Below are 17,446 nucleotides of genomic sequence, written 5' to 3' on the forward strand. Positions count from 1 at the left end.
TGTACAATGTTGAGGTTTCCGTGGACAAAGACGGCGAGGAGGAGGAGGAGAGAGAGAGAGACCATTCCTTCTCCAAAACTGCCTTAGACTTCCTCAACGTGCAGGAGGATTGCACTTTGTTCCATCCGCTTCCACGCAGAATAGAGGTACCTCTACCAGTACTGGAACTGTTTTTCCTTTTTCCAAGATGGAAAGCCTGGACAGGTGCTAGCCATGAACAGTTCCAGTTATTAAGATACCCATTTGGGATCTTCACATAAAAAAATAAAGGAATGGTTTCCATCTGTTCCTGTTTCCATCCCACCTTACTAATCCTTGACACATGGTCACTGCTGACACCACCTAAGCCTTCCTGCTCTCAGAGACAATTCCAATGTCCTCAAAGAGGCTAGATGTTAAACGCATCTCTGGAAAGAGTTTTACAGTCTATGGAGCAGACCTGCCGGGTAAATTCCTCCAAACTCAATTTGCTCTGATGCAGGCAGTAAAGATGACAGCTTTGAAAAGTTACGCTTCCACTGAATGTATCAAAAAATCTACTTTCACCATTGAATTAGATTTTTACTAACAAGTGGGAAATAATTTTTAATGATATTCATAATATTCTCTCGGGTGAAGTTACAAAACTAGGCTTGGTAGTCAAACATTTAGATTTCTCTAAAAAGTGTCAAACAACTGTTGACTTTGGAGACACTCATTTTCCTTAATATTTAGCATGCCTCACTTTTACAAATTTAACACCTTTTCCTGCTGTCCCACAAGATCCTCTTAGGGATGAATTAACTAATATATGAAAGGTGTTCCTACAAGGCAAAGCACTTTCCTTGCCATGGCCACTGCATTAGTTTTAAACCGCACACCAGCCTAAGGACAATGGTGCTCTCTGGTGGAGCGGGCATTTGCCATTTTACTTCCACCCCAACTATCCATGGACTCACTGGGAAGTTAAACAGGCTGACAGGGTAAAACCAATTTATTATACGTTTCAGAAGGAAAGCATAGCATTTAAGACAAACAGCGGAAGGAAACTAAAAAAAAATTGTTACTGTGTCAGGATCGTGCAAATTCCTTTTGTGGTGTTTGGTTAAGAAGTGGGTTATTAGACAAGGATGCACAAATTATACAGTATATACTAGCAGAGGTTATATACATCTTGATGAAAATAATATTGCAGACCCCTTATTTTCAAAGGCACATAAGGGGATATTAGTGGATATTTTGAATTAATGAATGAATCAACATAGAAGAGACTGCAGTTTGGAATCCACAGACTCAGAAGGCTCACAAATTGGTCTAATTAGGGCTTCGTATATGTTAGGCATATTTGGGAGACAACTCTCAACCATTTTTGATACGTTTCTTAGCCATTTTCTATTCGGCAGCGATTTCATGATGCAGCAAATCAGCGGGATATTTTCTGTTCTGTGGGTGGCTGAAAGCAGAAAGCATGGACGATTCTAACAATAAAGTGTTAATATTTCAACACTCACAGTCTACACCAGGATTTTATCTTTGTAGTGTTAGAGAACATAGAAACTGTCAAAACGTACAGGACACTCACACCTTCAGGAACAGGAAGGGGATGAGTGCAGCTGTTCACGGTTATTTGTAGAAAATCTACTGATTTGTTTAATGAACTCTGTTGTTCATAGTTTGATTATTTCTTAAATGAAGAGACTTGGGACAATCACTCACAGGATTCTTCATCCCTGTTTCATTTCAGCCACTCTCAGTCTGAGTAAAGTACTTCTCAATAGAACTGTGTAGCTGCAAGTATTAGAGTAGGCTATGGATAGTGTAGAATTAAAAACAAACATGCCGAAAAGTCAAATTAAGGATCACTGAACATAAAAGCAATGTCAATTGTAAAAGACTGACCACCAAAATGAGCAGACATTACATAGAAAATAATCACTCCAGCAACAAGCTAAAATGGGTGGTTTTGGAAAGCTTAAGAACTGTAAGCAACAATGCTGAACGTGTCCTTTTTGAAAAGGAACAACGTTGGATCAATCGCTTGGCCACAGACCAACGGGGCCTGAACGATAATATCCCGTGGTACACACTGGCATGACGATGAATTTCATGATCTGACCACGACCATCATTCACTAAGTTCTGGCGTCATAAGATCACTACATTAGCCAAATGAATGCTTTTTCTACACCCACCAGTCAAAACACGACCTTAGATTCATAGTGTAATCACATCGACTATTTGTATTAACTACGACGTAACTTAAACCTTTATTCGATTTCTGTTTTTGTCTTAACGTCAATGGACTTACGGGAATTATACATATTAGTCTTTTTCCCATCTCCATGCTTTTACTCTACTTAAACCGGAACTTTGAGCGGTCCCGCGTCACCGGGGATACCGCGAACAGAGGCAGAACAAGTCCTTGACTTCATGGAATCGGTAAGCACGGATGGCCGCCACGCATGCCTGAACGCGCAACAAAAAGTAAGACGCATCTAACCCTTTCCTTCACGTTCTTTTTTATTTTAGAAGATAGTTCCATGAATGCCTCTCGGGTACCACCAAGAAGTGCAATTTGCACCCGTATGAGGTAATATTGAGATTATCGTTACAATGTGGGTTAGGATGTTTGTGTATGATGTCTGTTACACTCTGAGCAGTACGTGACCATTACACGCGTATAGACACGAGGGGCACTGCCTGCTAAACGTATTCGCAGACTTCAATATTTACTTTCTTTCTGCACCGCGTCACGCACAGCTTAACTCGCTTGTTTTACAAACATACTTGAAGTTCATAAGAGCATAATATCTAGCACTCTAATAGATGCGCCTTCTACAGGCAACCACGCGTCACCACAACCAAAAGATGTTATTTTAACCTATTTACTATTCTGAATAGCCGCCCTTCTCGCTACTTGCCCGAAATCTTTTAATGGTTCACTTAGCCACTAACCTCTCCTTTCCAAACAGGACAGTAGCTGTCCACAAAACTATTGTAATACAATACGATTTCTATTTTGTATCCCTAGCAATACCCAATGCTGTTGCCTTTCCTTTTTTCTATTAGGTACAGATACTATGGATCTGACCCCTTTTACTTGTAATCAGTGAATAATATTCACTACCCAAGGAGCCACAACGCGCCTTCCTTCTGATTGGTCCTGACGAAAGCCTTTAGACTTTTACAGAAGGCTGAAACATGTTGACCCTGATCCTTGACACTTGAAAGTACGGCAGACCAGTAACTCGGTCTACACCCTTACTTCACCTTTTTATTTTTCTCTTTTTCAACATTCTCTCAATAAAGCCCTATTAGAAAAAGTGATTAAGAGAATTTTATCTCACTTTATCAAGAGCACTTCTCACACCTTCCCTCCCTCATATTCATGTCTGGACGCTACTGTTTTACCAGTTGGTCTTCCTCCTGGCGGAGGACAGCATACATACTAAAAAAGACCCTATGATGATGCTGTACTAGTACACATTAGCGGTGACCCAGTATATACCGCCCTCGCGCCTGTGTACAGTTGTGAGGGTTCTTTTTTGACGGAACCAAGAGCAAATAGACCCTGGCTACACAGGACAAGTGGTCCACTCTCTATTGATTCTTTGCGTGTAGTGTAGAATTAAGCAATAGCAGAAACTTGATGCAGGGGGAAGAGATTATACATTGAAAGAAGAAATGAACAGGGCAGGAGGATACAGAGCATATGAGGTAGAGAGGCTATAAGATAATGCAGGTTTGGAGTGAGGACAAAGGTGAGGGTAAGGAGTGAAAAGATAGGACAGAGAAACGAGGGGAGAAAGCGTAAATAAGGAGGGTGGAGATTTATAGGAGAAGAGAGGACATTGATAGAGAGAATATAAATCGAAAAATGATATGAAGGACAGGACAATGGTGGATAAGGTGAAAAGGCAAGATGTAAAATATGGGGGGATGCAGAGAAGTAAACAGCGGCAAAGGGTTGTGGAGGGGGAGATTTTCATGGGAAAGAATGAAGGACAAGTAGGAAGGGGAGATACACTCTCCTCTGTTCATCCAACTGGAATAGCAGAGCGCTTGGTCAGCGTAAATGGTAATGCTGAAGAAGAGCACATGGATGTGTTGTATCATGTTGAGCTGTTCTATAAAATGCACATATTCAATTATCATTCATTTTCAGATGATGAGCTGACTTTAGACTTGTAATCAAATATGAGACTGAGAAGTGATGTCAACTATTTTTAGGGGTTGCCTAAACCAGCAATGAAAGAAAAGCCGAGTCTCCATATGACAAATTCCAACAAAGTAAGGGTAGCATTCAATTAGTTATTCTTGTTATAAAACACTATTTATTTTCCTTGAGAAACAGGACAGTCAAAACGTTTTCCATGTTCTACCACATGAAAGTCATCACCATCTTACAGTCTATGGCAACAATGAAATGTTTAAAGTATTAACATGAGTGCAATGAAGATATCGGCTTGTCCAAAACAATCTTTAACTGTACTCTGATTTTTGTTACAGTACATTTCAAGGGTTGGCGTTGGTGGAAACTGTAGAGGTAGCTCGCTTCCAATGGAAAAGTTTGGCAAACCTCACACGAATTTGTCTTGTGTTGCTGCCATAAACTATAGGGTTCAACAGTGGTGGGACCAGGAGGTATACATTGCCCATGTGAATGGGGACATGTGACATGCTGTTGTAGCCAAGCCTGTGCACCACAGACAGGCCAATCAGTGGAATGTAGAACACTAAAACTGCACAGATGTGAGCAGCACAGGTACGGAACGACCTGAAGTTGGCTTCTTCCGGGGAGAGACATAGCACAGCCTTGATGATCAACACATATGAGAAGGAAATGAACAGCAAGTCGATGCCCATCACAGCAAGTATCACAAAAAGACCATACACACTGTTAACATGGTTATCTGCACATGCCAGCTTCATGGCATCCTGGTGTAAGCAGTAGGAGTGGGTAAGAACATTGCTCCCACAGAATGGCAGCCGCTTCAGGAGGATGGGCAGGGGCACCATGAGTGTCACTGCACGAGTTAGTATCATCAGCCCAATTCTTCCAATCATTGTGTTCGTAAGCATGGAGGTGTATCGGAGGGGGTGGCAGATAGCAACATAGCGATCGAAAGCCATGGCCACTAGAATTCCCGATTCCATGGCGGATAGGAAATGGATGAAAAATATCTGAATCAGGCAGGTGTCAAAGGCAATTTCCGTGTAATCAAACCAAAAGAGGCCCAACATTCTAGGCATGGTTGAAGTGGCAAGAAGCAAGTCAACGATGGATAGCATACAAAGAAAAATGTACATGGGTTCATGCAGGCTTGGTGAAGTCTTTATGACAAAGACGATGAGCAAGTTTCCGAATATTGCAATGATGTACATGGAGCACAAGGGAAATCCCATCCAAATGTGGAGGTCTTCTAGGCCAGGAATACCGTTGAGGATGAAGACGGATGTGCTTGTGTTGGTCATATTATCCGACATTGCGCCTGCTTGTTGTTCAATGGAGGGTCAAATTTTCATGCTTCTTCTGCAATTGAAAATAAACAATGTAATGAACAGAGACATCAAAATTAAATCAAGACGCATGAATGTGGAAAAAAAAGTAAATAAATCACTCAGTATATGGTCACTTCACAAATGTTTTTGCAAACATAAGCTGAATTTATGTTCACACAAAAACACTTTTTGAGTTTAAATTCCAGAAACAGGCGAAAACTCAAGTTTGAAAATTCCATGTATATGGCGGAACATCACATTTTAAAGTTTAGGGTTAGAGGTGAAATCGTTGGAATTTCTGAGGGGCCCTCCAAAACTACATGAACATATTCAAATTGCTAATTTGATGGAATTTAGATCATTCTCTCTTACTGGAAATCTCTTTAAATTATTTGTCTGGTAAAAGCTTAGGTAAGTATTTCACATGGAGGGGAAGCACTATCGTATTTAAAGAGGATGTAGTATAAAGGGATAAAATAGGGAAGTTTTCTGTAGAAAAAATAAGGGGTTTTCCGGTAGAGAAAATAAGTAGTTAAATGTGAAAAACAATATTTGATCCACATTATTATACGTAGATTTTTCACCTCTTGGAAAACTCAGTTGAGCACATTGTATGCGTTAGAGTACTCCATGTAATGTCCGACAGTTGTCAATTGTTTGCAGGACTCCAGTTATTCTTACTAATTCCCCTTAACCTTTTAAGTGCATAGAAAGACCCATTAAAGTTCTCCACCCAACCTTCATAGCGCAGAGGATGACACACCTCGTTCTCTGTGAATGAAAAGAAAATGCTTCTGGGGGAAAAAAAATATCAGAAGCATTATCTGTGCATAAATCAAACTCTGGATGTGGGGGGAACAGCTTTGCTTGCATCCAGAGTTCGTTTTCCCCCCCCCTGTAACGCCAAAATGCAGAGTTCGCTGAAAAAAAAGCAAAAGAGAAAGAGGACCACGCTAATGGTGTGCTCTGCTGTCCCTTTTGATCTGTTTCGGAGAGCATAACCCTGTCCCTGAGCACCAATCAAGAGGGGACAGGCAGAGTTCATACCTGCCGGCATTTTAGAAGCGGAAAGGGAGATTGTTTTTCTCCTATTGACTTCTATCGAGGCCTGAGTCGAGTCTACTGTCCTGTATGGGACTTTAAAGTGTGCAGCTGCAGGATTGGATATCAGAAATGCAGATGCTTTTTTCCCCTTATCTGTTAGCACATGAAGAAAGCGCTACATTGTGTGAGAAAAATGTTGCGCACTTAACTGCAGGAACAGGTCACTGGCAGTGAATACTACGACTCTCACTAGACCCGTCCCGCCTAAAGCCCTGCGAGGAATAAGGTTTTTTCAAGCAGGAATTGGGAGGCGGTAGACTAGCCTTGAGTTCGGTAGTAGGGAAGAGGATAATGCCCCCTTTCCAGCATTGACTTTCCCTAGTGGATCACTGCTTGGTGATTGCACTTGGGACACAATCCCCAAGCAGATATCTGCTCCATTAGACCACAGACCACCAGAGAACATTGTGGGGGAGCAGCCCCCATGGGCATGGGCCTGTGCTTCAACGTTCCCCAGGTTAATCAATCTATGTGTCTGCCACCCAGGGTGGACAAGGGGTATTTACTTCCAATCTGCCCCCCACACTTGGGGGGGCAGAATGGTCACTAGACACTATGTAAATCAGCATTGCCTCCATTTCCCGGAGGGGGAGGCTCCTACTCAGCCTGACCATATTAGTGTTTCTGTACCTGTGATGGGAAGGATATGTGTTTACCTTCAAACCACCCTCCTGGGGTGCAAGAAATACCAATAAAAACCAGGGGAGGAAACATATTTTTTGGGGGTGGGTGTGCCACTGGGCATGGGACCGTGCTTTCCCCCCACTCCCAGCCACATCAGTCTTTCTACCCTGGGGGTGGATAGGTGGTGTTTACCTCCAACCTGTCCCAAGAGGGGGTACCAGAACGCCGACCAGACACCAGGGAATATTCTTTTACTTGTGTTTTGGGGGAGAGCAGCCCCACCAAGTGCATGGGCTTGTGCTCCCCACAAACCTAGCCATTACGGTTTTGGGAGGCAGAGAGGTGGTGTTTATCCTCAATCTGCTCAACATGGGGGCAAATAGGTCACTAGACACCAAGGAATCAAAACAGCATATTTTTTTATGGGGGGGGGGCCCTGGACAGGCGCCTGTGCTCTCCTCACTCCTAGCCATACCATATTTTCTGCCCCCAGGTGGAAGGGAGTGTATGCCCCCAAACCTCCTCCCAGGGGCAGAAAGACTACTAGACACCTGGGTATGGTAGCTGTACTCTTTGTGTATGGTAGGGGGGGCACCCCATGGCCATGTGTTTCCCCATAACCAGGGCCTGACAATCTTTCTGCCCTGTTGGGGGTAGATTTGGGGAATATACCCAGTATACCCCCCAAGGGGCAGAAAGAGTACTAGACCACCAGAGAAAAAATGGTCCAACAAATAAAGAAGTAGTGGGCTGAAGGACTCCCACCCAGGCATCAGGCTGTGGCCTCAGCCTAGAATATCAATATTAATGGGGTGACCCAGTGACCCACAGAACCTGGTGAACTAGAAGTACACAAGAAAGAATGGTTCTGTAGGGAAGTGTAGAATTTATTTTAGATCATTTATATCCTGGTAAACTAGGAAATACCAATGAATGGAATGAAACATCTTGACAAGGAAAAAACTTGATACAGACGCAAAAATTAACATACTTAGATATATTAATTTTTCATATATCGTAGGAAAACACAAATGTTACATATCCAAAAACACAGGACTGTTAGAGGACCTTAAAAATGAGTGCCATACAAAAGTGTGCTTTACATGTAACATAATACAAAACTCATGACAAAAAACAGAAAAACACAGAGATATTCAATTGGGCTTCCGTTTACAACTCTTCAATATACTCAAACATATTTCCTCTTTTCTTGTTGATAGAAGTGTGAGATAATGGTATGGAACGGTGTTAGACCTGGCATCATTGGCATGAGTCTCTCCTCCATTTTTTTCTGTTTGCCTCCTCTGTTTACAATGTTTTTGCTGGATTATTGCTTTGGGCACTGTGCCACTGCTGATCAGTGCCACAGTGCAAGTGCTCCCCATGTTAAATTGTTACATTGATTGGTGTTACCATGATTGGCTTGGTTGACTTACTGTTCAGACCCTAGTCTAGTGCACGGCGTGTGCCAAGGGCGTGTAAGTTAACTGCTGCTGGTGGGCTTGCAGCACCGGTTGTGCCACCCACAGAAGCAGCGTGTAAAATGTGTCTCAGGCCTGCCACCGCAGCGCCTGTGTGCAGTCCCTGACTGCCATGTCGACTTGGCAAGGAAACCTACTTGCCAGTCTCTAAACCTTCACTTTGCCACATTTCAGACACCTCTATGGTAGGCCCTAGGGCAGGGTGCATTGCTGGTAAAAGGTAGGTCATGCCCTGATGTGTGTGGCATGACCTAATAGTGAATTACAGCCATTTTCGTTTTTCACTATTGAAGGGCTACCTGCCTCCAATAGGCCAGACTGGGCAGACTGATTATTAACTCCATTATAATCTATCTGACTCAGGGAGCATGGTAGCAAGTCGAGTTTAGTATCCCTGAACTCAGAATTTAATAACACACCCTTTAGGATGGATGGTTTTTAAATTCTATGTTTGAAAATAGCCCTTTTAGAAAGTGGCTATTTTCTTGTCCAACTATCCACCGGTCTCTGCTGGTTTGGTGTGTGTGTCAGGGGCTGGGTGGCTCCAGAGGTCTGAATGAGTCAGTGTGGGGTGAATGAGGCATTTACACATATAGTGAGGGAAGAGTAGCCTGCCCTGCCTGACACAATACTGGCTCCACCTCCTGATGGGCGACTGATAGCCCTGCTCCTGCCAGTGACAATACTGGCTCCGCCTCCTGCTGGGCGGCTGAGGACTCTGCCCTGCTCAGTGAATAGGCCAGGTGCCTCTGCCTGGCAACACCCACAACGAACCTGAGATGGGGGGAATTTCCCTGCTTGGACAAAGGGAACAAAGGAGAAAAGGGGTATAAGAGAAGGACCCCTGAACCAAGAACTCAGATCACTTCTGACAAGGAAACCTGTACCAAGGACAAGAAGCCTGCTGATCTAAGGACTTGCCTCCCCTTTCTGCCAGAGTGCTGTTTTGCTGTGGAGGAACGTGAAAGCTGCTTCTTTATTTTTGCCAAGGAACAAGGAGAGAGGAACTTGGTGTGTACTCTCTGAACACTTGCTAGGAAATCTCCAAGGGCTGGAAGAGTGCCAGTCTCCTGTTGAAGTCACAGGGCCAAAGGACTTCACCATCTACTGAATTGCTGAAATTGCTGGAAAGTGTTGTTTCCAGTACACAAGGGAAAATCTGCAGTCTCGACGCCGCCGACTCCGCCGAATCCAGCTCGACATCGTGAGTAACGGCTCCAGTGTCCCGAGCCTTCGACGCCGGCCGCCGGGCCCGATCGACGCCAGCAGCAACACCAGTGAGCAGTGGGTATCGGCCCCGGCTCCAAGTGACCCCGTCTCGACGCCGGTATCGACGCCAGTGAGGAGTGAGTATCGGCTCCACCTCCAAGCGACCCCGTCCCGACGCCGCTGCTGATCGCATCGACTCGACGCCCTTCTCGACGCCGTGAGCGCTGCTCCGGCCCGTCATCCCTCGACGCCGCTGCAGATCGACCCGACTCCGAGGCACGATCGACGCCGACCTCGACGCCGACATCTCGACGCCGTGGATCATCGTTTTCTTCATTTCTCAAGGTACTGTACTTGTGGGGTCTGTTGCAACTCCAGGCTCGACGTAGCGCTCCTCGCGGTCGACGCCGAACCTTGGGAATATTGTAGACTCGACGTCGTGTGACTCCTGTGGGGGTCACATTGTTGCCAAAGAACTGTGTTTCAGAAGAATACTCAATTTTGTTGCTAAAGAACTACTTGCCAAGAAGAAACCTTACTTGAACTATTATTTTTCCTTCCAAAGAGTATTTATTAAGACTGTGGTATATTTTTGTCGTTATTTGGTCTTGTGCTAAGCCTTATATAAAAATACTATTTTTATAATAACTTCTGTGTCGTGTCCAACTGTAGTGTATTCACTTTATTACTGTATGTGGTCATAAATGCTTAACACACTGCCTCTGAGATAAGCCTGCCTGCTCTGCCAAGCTACCAAGGGGGTAGCAGGGGTTATCTGAGTGTGTAATCCCCTTTCCCTGACTAGAGTTGGTTGGTCCCTATTTGTCAGAAGTGTATACCTCTGCCAACTAGAGACCGCCGGTTCCAACATTGGTGGTCAGCGGTGAGGATTGAACTTTGCATTTACGACTCATGTGCAGTGATTAGTGTACGCTACATAGTGAAAGCAGACCATAACGCAGCCACAGTCTGTTTGGTAGGATATTCTATTTTTGTTCTCCGCTTTCCTGGAGCTTATTTTTTTTAAACACTGCCAGTTTTGACCATGGAGAATGCCGGAGCTACTACACCTGTGGAGATTGTTGTGGGGGAGATAGATTCCTACACGTTAAAAGATCTAAAAGGATTTTGCAAGCAGTTTAAAGTTCCTACCACAGGTGTCACAAAGAAAGACGGCTTCCTCAAAGCGCTGAAGGCCTGGCTAGAGGCCAGAAATCCCTCTGATCCGGTGGTGGTACCGGAAGAGGAAGAAGAAGAGGAAGAGGAAGAGCCCACAGGTGGGCCAGTGTCATCTCCAGGCAGTAGTGCATCCTCTAGGAGCCTTTCCCCTGAAGAATTAGAAGACCGGGAGAGGGAGAGGGGGTACAAGTTAGAAATGGCAAAACTTAAATTACGAGGGCAGTTGGAATTAGAAAAAGCAAAGAGCCTGAGAGAAGCTGAGATGGAGAGCAAAAGATTAGATTTTGAAAGAGAGAAATTAGCATTTGAACGTGAGAAGATGTTGAGGGAGATGGAGCTTAAAACTAAGAGTTTAGAGTTGAATCCCTCTGGTGGCAGCGCTCCATCCGTGCCTGCAGAAAGTAGGTTTTATTTTCCTAAAGATGTGATCAAGGATTACAGTAAGAATGAAGATATTAGCCAATGGTTTAAAGCGTATGAGTTAGCATTGTTGGCCCACCGGGTCCCTGAGAAAGATTGGGGAACGGGGTTGTGGAGCCGCTTTACAAATGAAGGGAGAGATACCTTGTTGAGCATGCCTGAAGAGGAAAGGGCATCTTATACTCATATGAAAAATGCTTTAATGCTGAGATATGGCTTAACTCCAGAAAAGTACAGACAAACCTTTAGAGAATGTAAGAAGTTGCCTGGTACTACGTGGGTTGAATATGTGTCTTTTTTTTGCAGAGCCATGGATGGTTGGATAAAGGGTAGCAAGGTTGATAGTTATGATGCTCTTTATGATTTGTTTGCTTGGGAGCACTTGTCTAATAACTGTTTTCCAGAGCTACGCCAGCACCTTGTTGATAGCAAGATATCTAACCCTAGAAAACTTGCTGAGGAGGCGGACCGCTGGGTCAGTACCAGGGTCCACAAGGGTCCAGTGGGAGACTCAGCCAAAGGTGGGCAGGGTCCCCAGCAGAAGAGTGGGGGGGACAGGGGTAAACAGAGGGAGTTCCAGAAAGGGCCCCAAAGTAATCCCCAAGGGAACCAAGGGAAGGGTTCCCAGCCTCCCCCTGTGAAGAAGCCAGAGGCCCCGACAGGTAAACCTGTTCCAAGGGGCCCCATGACCTGCTACGCTTGTAAGCAGGTGGGACACCGTTATTATGATCCCCAGTGTCCCATGAAGGATTCCAATGCACCACCACGTGCACCCCCTCGTCAGGTAGCGAGTGTAGCCCTGGGAGGGAATGAGATGGGTGCCCCCGGTGGGTGGGGTCCCGCAGAAATGTCCCTGGTCTCTTTAGGAGACATGGAAATGGTCCCTCCAACCCCTCTGCCTAGTAACACTAAGAAATATAGGCAGTGGGTGACCATTAATGGCCATAGGGTGGAAGCTCTCAGAGACACCGGAGCGAGTGTGACAGCTGTCAAGTGTCACTTGGTGTCCAGAGAGCAGGTGGTCCCTCATGCATTCTACCCCGTTGTAGCTGCTGACAACTCACAGAGTCAGTGTGAGGTAGCTCAAGTTCCTTTTGAGTGGGGGGGGGGTCTCAGGTACTCTTCAGGTTGCTGTGAGGCCCGCCATGCCTGTTGATTGTCTCCTGGGCAATGATTTGGAGGACTCCCCTTGGGCTAAGGTGGAGAGAAAATCGCATCTGGAAATGTTGGGTCTGCCTGAGTGGGTGTGTGCAACCACCCGGTCCATGTCAGTCAGTAAGGGTGTTGATGGGGCCCTGGAGCCTGAAAGTACGGCCCAGGTCCCAACCGTGAAGAGAAGAGGCAGGGGGCGCGGGAAAACCGTCCCCCATCGTTCCCGCGGTCCAGGAGGGAGCAGACCCTGAGGGGGATGCCCTGGAACCGACAGGAGAACAAGTGGCCGAACTGGGAGACCTGCCCGAGCTGACCCATTGGCAGCAGGATGGTGGTCCCTCCAGGGAGGAATTTTGTGCTTAACAGAAAGTGTGCCCTTCTCTTGTGGGTATGAGGCAGCAGGCCTCAGCCCAAACGACAGGTGATCAGTCAGGATCACATTGGGTCTACTGGGAGAACGACCTCCTGTATAGCGAGCCTAAGGCTGCTGAGCCTGGGTCAGCCCGTGTGCTGGTGGTACCCCAGCGCTTCAGAGCCTTCCTACTGGGGTTGGCTCATGACGTTCCGTTAGCTGGACATCTGGGGCAGGACAAGACCTATGACAGGCTTGTCACCCATTTTTATTGGCCTCAGATGAGAAGGGATTCAGATATCCATTGTAGGACCTGTCAAACTTGCCAGGCAAGTGGGAAAAGTGGGCGGAAGCAGAAGGCTCCCCTCCAACCTTTTCCCGTCGTCAGTACCCCCTTTGAGCGAGTGGGGATTGACATTGTGGGGCCACTGGACCCCAAGACAGCCATGGGCAACAGGTTTATCCTGGTCTTGGTGGACCATGCCACCCGGTACCCGGAAGCCATCCCTCTCCGAACAGTGACGGCCCCCGTGGTGGGACGGGCACTGATGGGTGTTTTCTCCCGCATGGGGTTCCCCAGAGAGGTGGTGTCAGACCGGGGCACCAACTTCATTTCCAATTATATGAAGTCTCTGTGGAAGGAGTGTGGGGTAACCTACAAGTTTACCACTCCTTACCACCCTCAAGGTAATGGGCTGGTTGAGAGATTCAACCGGACCCTAAAAGGCATGATCATGGGTCTTGAAGAACCAATGAGGCGTAAATGGGACGTCCTCTTGCCATGCCTGCTGTTTGCTTACCGTGAGGTGCCACAGAAGTCTCTAGGGTTCAGCCCATTTGAGCTTTTGTATGGTCACCCGGTAAGAGGACCTTTGAGTCTGGTTAAAGAAGGCTGGGAGCAATCTCCCAGGAAACCTCCCCAGGATGTATATAGTTACATGCTGGCCTTTAGGAACCAGACTCGGCGCTTCAGAGATCTTGCTCAGGCAAATCTGGAGGCCAGCCAGGAAGAGATGAAGCGGTGGTACGATCAGAATGCCACTCTGGTTGAGCTTCAACCTGGTCAGAAAGTTTGGGTCATGGCCCCTGTGGAACCTTGTGCGCTCAAGGACAGGTGGACTGGACCATTTGAGGTTGTGGAGAAAAAGAGCGATGTCACCTACTTGGTGGACTTGAAGTCTCCCAGGAACCCCTTAAGGGTCCTGCATGTCAACCGGTTAAAGCCCCACTTAGAAAGGTCCGAAGTGGGCATGCTCCTTGCCACAGATGCTGGGATGGAGGAGGAGAGTGAGCCTCTTCCTGACCTCCTGTGTGCAAAAGAAAAAGATGGGTCAGTGGATGGTGTCGTCCTCTCTGACACACTGACCCCTGAGCAGCAGCAAGATTGTCGCCATCTGTTGGTACAATTCCCTGATCTGTTCTCCTTAATCCCTGGTGTCACTCAGTGGTGTGTCCATGATGTGGACACTGGGGACAGCACTCCTGTGAGGCACAAGGCCTACAGGGTGACTGACAAGGTCAGAGCATATATCAAGGAGGAGGTCTCCAAGATGTTTGCCTTAGGGGTGGTTGAGTCCTCTAGCAGTCCTTGGGCCAGCCCAGTGGTCTTGGTCCCAAAGGCTGCAGCGCCTGGTGCTTCACCAGAACTTCGGTTCTGTGTGGATTACCGAGGACTCAATTCGGTCACCAAGACTGATGCGCACCCCATCCCCAGAGCTGATGAGCTCAGTGATCGGTTGGGGGCTGCCCGGTACCTTAGTACGTTTGATCTAACCTCTGGGTACTGGCAGATCGCCTTGACTGATGAGGCAAAAGAGAGGTCTGCATTCGCCACACCAGATGGGCACTACCAGTTCCGTGTGATGCCCTTTGGGATGAAGAATGCCCCTGCCACATTCCAGAGGTTGGTTAACCAGGTCTTGGCCGGGCTGGAAGATTTCAGCGCCGCCTACCTGGACGATATAGCAGTGTTCAGCGCCAGCTGGGAGGAACACTTGCGCCACCTCCAGGAAGTGTTGTTGGCCCTGCGCAGAGCAGGCCTCACAATCAAGGCCAGTAAGTGCCAGATTGGGCAGGGTTCAGTGGTGTACTTGGGGCACCAAGTAGGGAGCGGCAAGGTGGCCCCCCTGCAACCCAAGATAGATACCATCCTGGCTTGGGAACTGCCCAAAACCCAGACTCAGGTGAGAGCCTTCTTGGGTCTCACGGGTTACTACAGGAGGTTTGTCAAGGGGTATGGCAACATTGTGCACCCCTTGACCTCGCTGACTTCCCGGAAGCAGCCGAGACTTGTGATCTGGACTGACGCCTGTCAGAAAGCCTTTGACACCCTGAAAACTGCAATGTGTACAGCACCGGTCCTCCAGGCACCCGACTTTTCAAAAGAATTCATTGTCCAGACAGACGCTTCAGAGCATGGTATGGGGGCTGTTCTAGCACAGATGAATGAGGAGGGCCGAGACTTACCTGTAGCCTTCATCAGCCGGAGGTTACTTCCCAGGGAACAAAGGTGGAGTGCGATAGAGCGTGAGGCATTTGCTGTGGTCTGGGCGCTGAAGAAGCTAAGACCCTACCTGTTTGGGACTCACTTCCGGGTTCAGACAGACCACAGGCCCCTCAGATGGTTAATGCAGATGAGGGGTGAGAACCCAAAACTGTTGAGGTAGTCCATTTCCCTACAGGGGATGGACTTTACGGTGGAACACTGCCCTGGTACAGATCACGCCAATGCTGATGGTCTGTCCAGATTTTTCCGCCTTAGTGATGAGGACTCCCTGGGTGAAGGGTAGTTCTCCCCACATTTCAGCTGGAGGGGACACGTGTTAGACCTGGCATCATTGGCATGAGTCTCTCCTCCATTTTTTTCTGTTTGCCTCCTCTGTTTACGATGTTTTTGCTGGATTATTGCTTTGGGCACTGTGCCACTGCTGATCAGTGCCACAGTGCAAGTGCTCCCCATGTTAAATTGTTACATTGATTGGTGTTACCATGATTGGCTTGGTTGACTTACTGTTCAGACCCTAGTCTAGTGCACGGCGTGTGCCAAGGGCGTGTAAGTTAACTGCTGCTGGTGGGCTTGCAGCACCGGTTGTGCCACCCACAGAAGCAGCATGTAAAATGTGTCTCAGGCCTGCCACTGCAGCGCCTGCGTGCAGTCCCTGACTGCCATGTCGACTTGGCAAGGAAACCTACTTGCCAGTCTCTAAACCTTCACTTTACCACATTTCAGACACCTCTATGGTAGGCCCTAGGGCAGGGTGCATTGCTGGTAAAAGGTAGGTCATGCCCTTATGTGTGTGGCATGACCTAATAGTGAATTACAGCCATTTTCGTTTTTCACTATTGAAGGGCTACCTGCCTCCAATAGGCCAGACTGGGCAGACTGATTATTAACTCCATTATAATCTATCTGACTCAGGGAGCATGGTAGCAAGTCGAGTTTAGTATCCCTGAACTCAGAATTTAATAACACACCCTTTAGGATGGATGGTTTTTAAATTCTATGTTTGAAAATAGCCCTTTTAGAAAGTGGCTATTTTCTTGTCCAACTATCCACCGGTCTCTGCTGGTTTGGTGTGTGTGTCAGGGGTTGGGTGGCTCCAGAGGTCTGAATGAGTCAGTGTGGGGTGAATGAGGCATTTACACAGAGTGAGGGAAGAGTAGCCTGCCCTGCCTGACACAATACTGGCTCCACCTCCTGCTGGGCGACTGATAGCCCTGCTCCTGCCAGTGACAATACTGGCTCCGCCTCCTGCTGGGCGGCTGAGGACTCTGCCCTGCTCAGTGAATAGGCCAGGTGCCTCTGCCTGGCAACACCCACAACGAACCTGAGATGGGGGGGAATTTCCCTGCTTGGACAAAGGGAACAAAGGAGAAAAGGGGTATAAGAGAAGGACCCCTGAACCAAGAACTCAGATCACTTCTGACAAGGAAACCTGTACCAAGGACAAGAAGCCTGCTGATCTAAGGACTTGCCTCCCCTTTCTGCCAGAGTGCTGTTTTGCTGTGGAGGAACGTGAAAGCTGCTTCTTTATTTTTGCCAAGGAACAAGGAGAGAGGAACTTGGTGTGTACTCTCTGAACACTTGCTAGGAAATCTCCAAGGGCTGGAAGAGTGCCAGTCTCCTGTTGAAATCACAGGGCCAAAGGACTTCACCATCTACTGAATTGCTGAAATTGCTGGAAAGTGTTGTTTCCAGTACACAAGGGAAAATCTGCAGTCTCGACGCCGCCGACGCCGCCGAATCCAGCTCGACATCGTGAGTAACGGCTCCAGTGTCCCGAGCCTTCGACGCCGGCCGCCGGGCCCGATCGACGCCAGCAGCAACACCAGTGAGCAGTGGGTATCGGCCCCGGCTCCAAGTGACCCCGTCTCGACGCCGGTATCGACGCCAGTGAGGAGTGAGTATCGGCTCCACCTCCAAGCGACCCCGTCCCGACGCCGCT

The 17,446-nt window shown here is 47.4% G+C and overlaps 1 protein-coding gene across 3 annotated transcripts in view; it reads right to left on the bottom strand.

Annotated features, from left to right (window-relative positions):
- Window positions 1-1,065: 1,065 nt before the first annotated feature.
- The window catches only part of LOC146806161 (olfactory receptor 51E1-like), a 205,469-nt gene continuing 189,088 nt past the window's right edge, over window positions 1,066-17,446 (bottom strand). For all 3 annotated transcript variants that reach the window (XM_085623477.1, XM_085623476.1, XM_085623478.1), the window contains one exon: window positions 1,066-5,511. In XM_085623477.1, the coding sequence (XP_085479603.1) occupies window positions 4,494-5,465 (972 nt within the window). In that variant the 5' untranslated portion in view covers window positions 5,466-5,511 and the 3' untranslated portion in view covers window positions 1,066-4,493. The remainder of the gene's footprint in view (window positions 5,512-17,446) is intronic.

The sequence above is a fragment of the Triturus cristatus genome, chromosome 8, assembly GCF_964204655.1.
Source record: "Triturus cristatus chromosome 8, aTriCri1.1, whole genome shotgun sequence".
In the NCBI taxonomy this organism is placed as follows: domain Eukaryota; kingdom Metazoa; phylum Chordata; class Amphibia; order Caudata; family Salamandridae; genus Triturus; species Triturus cristatus.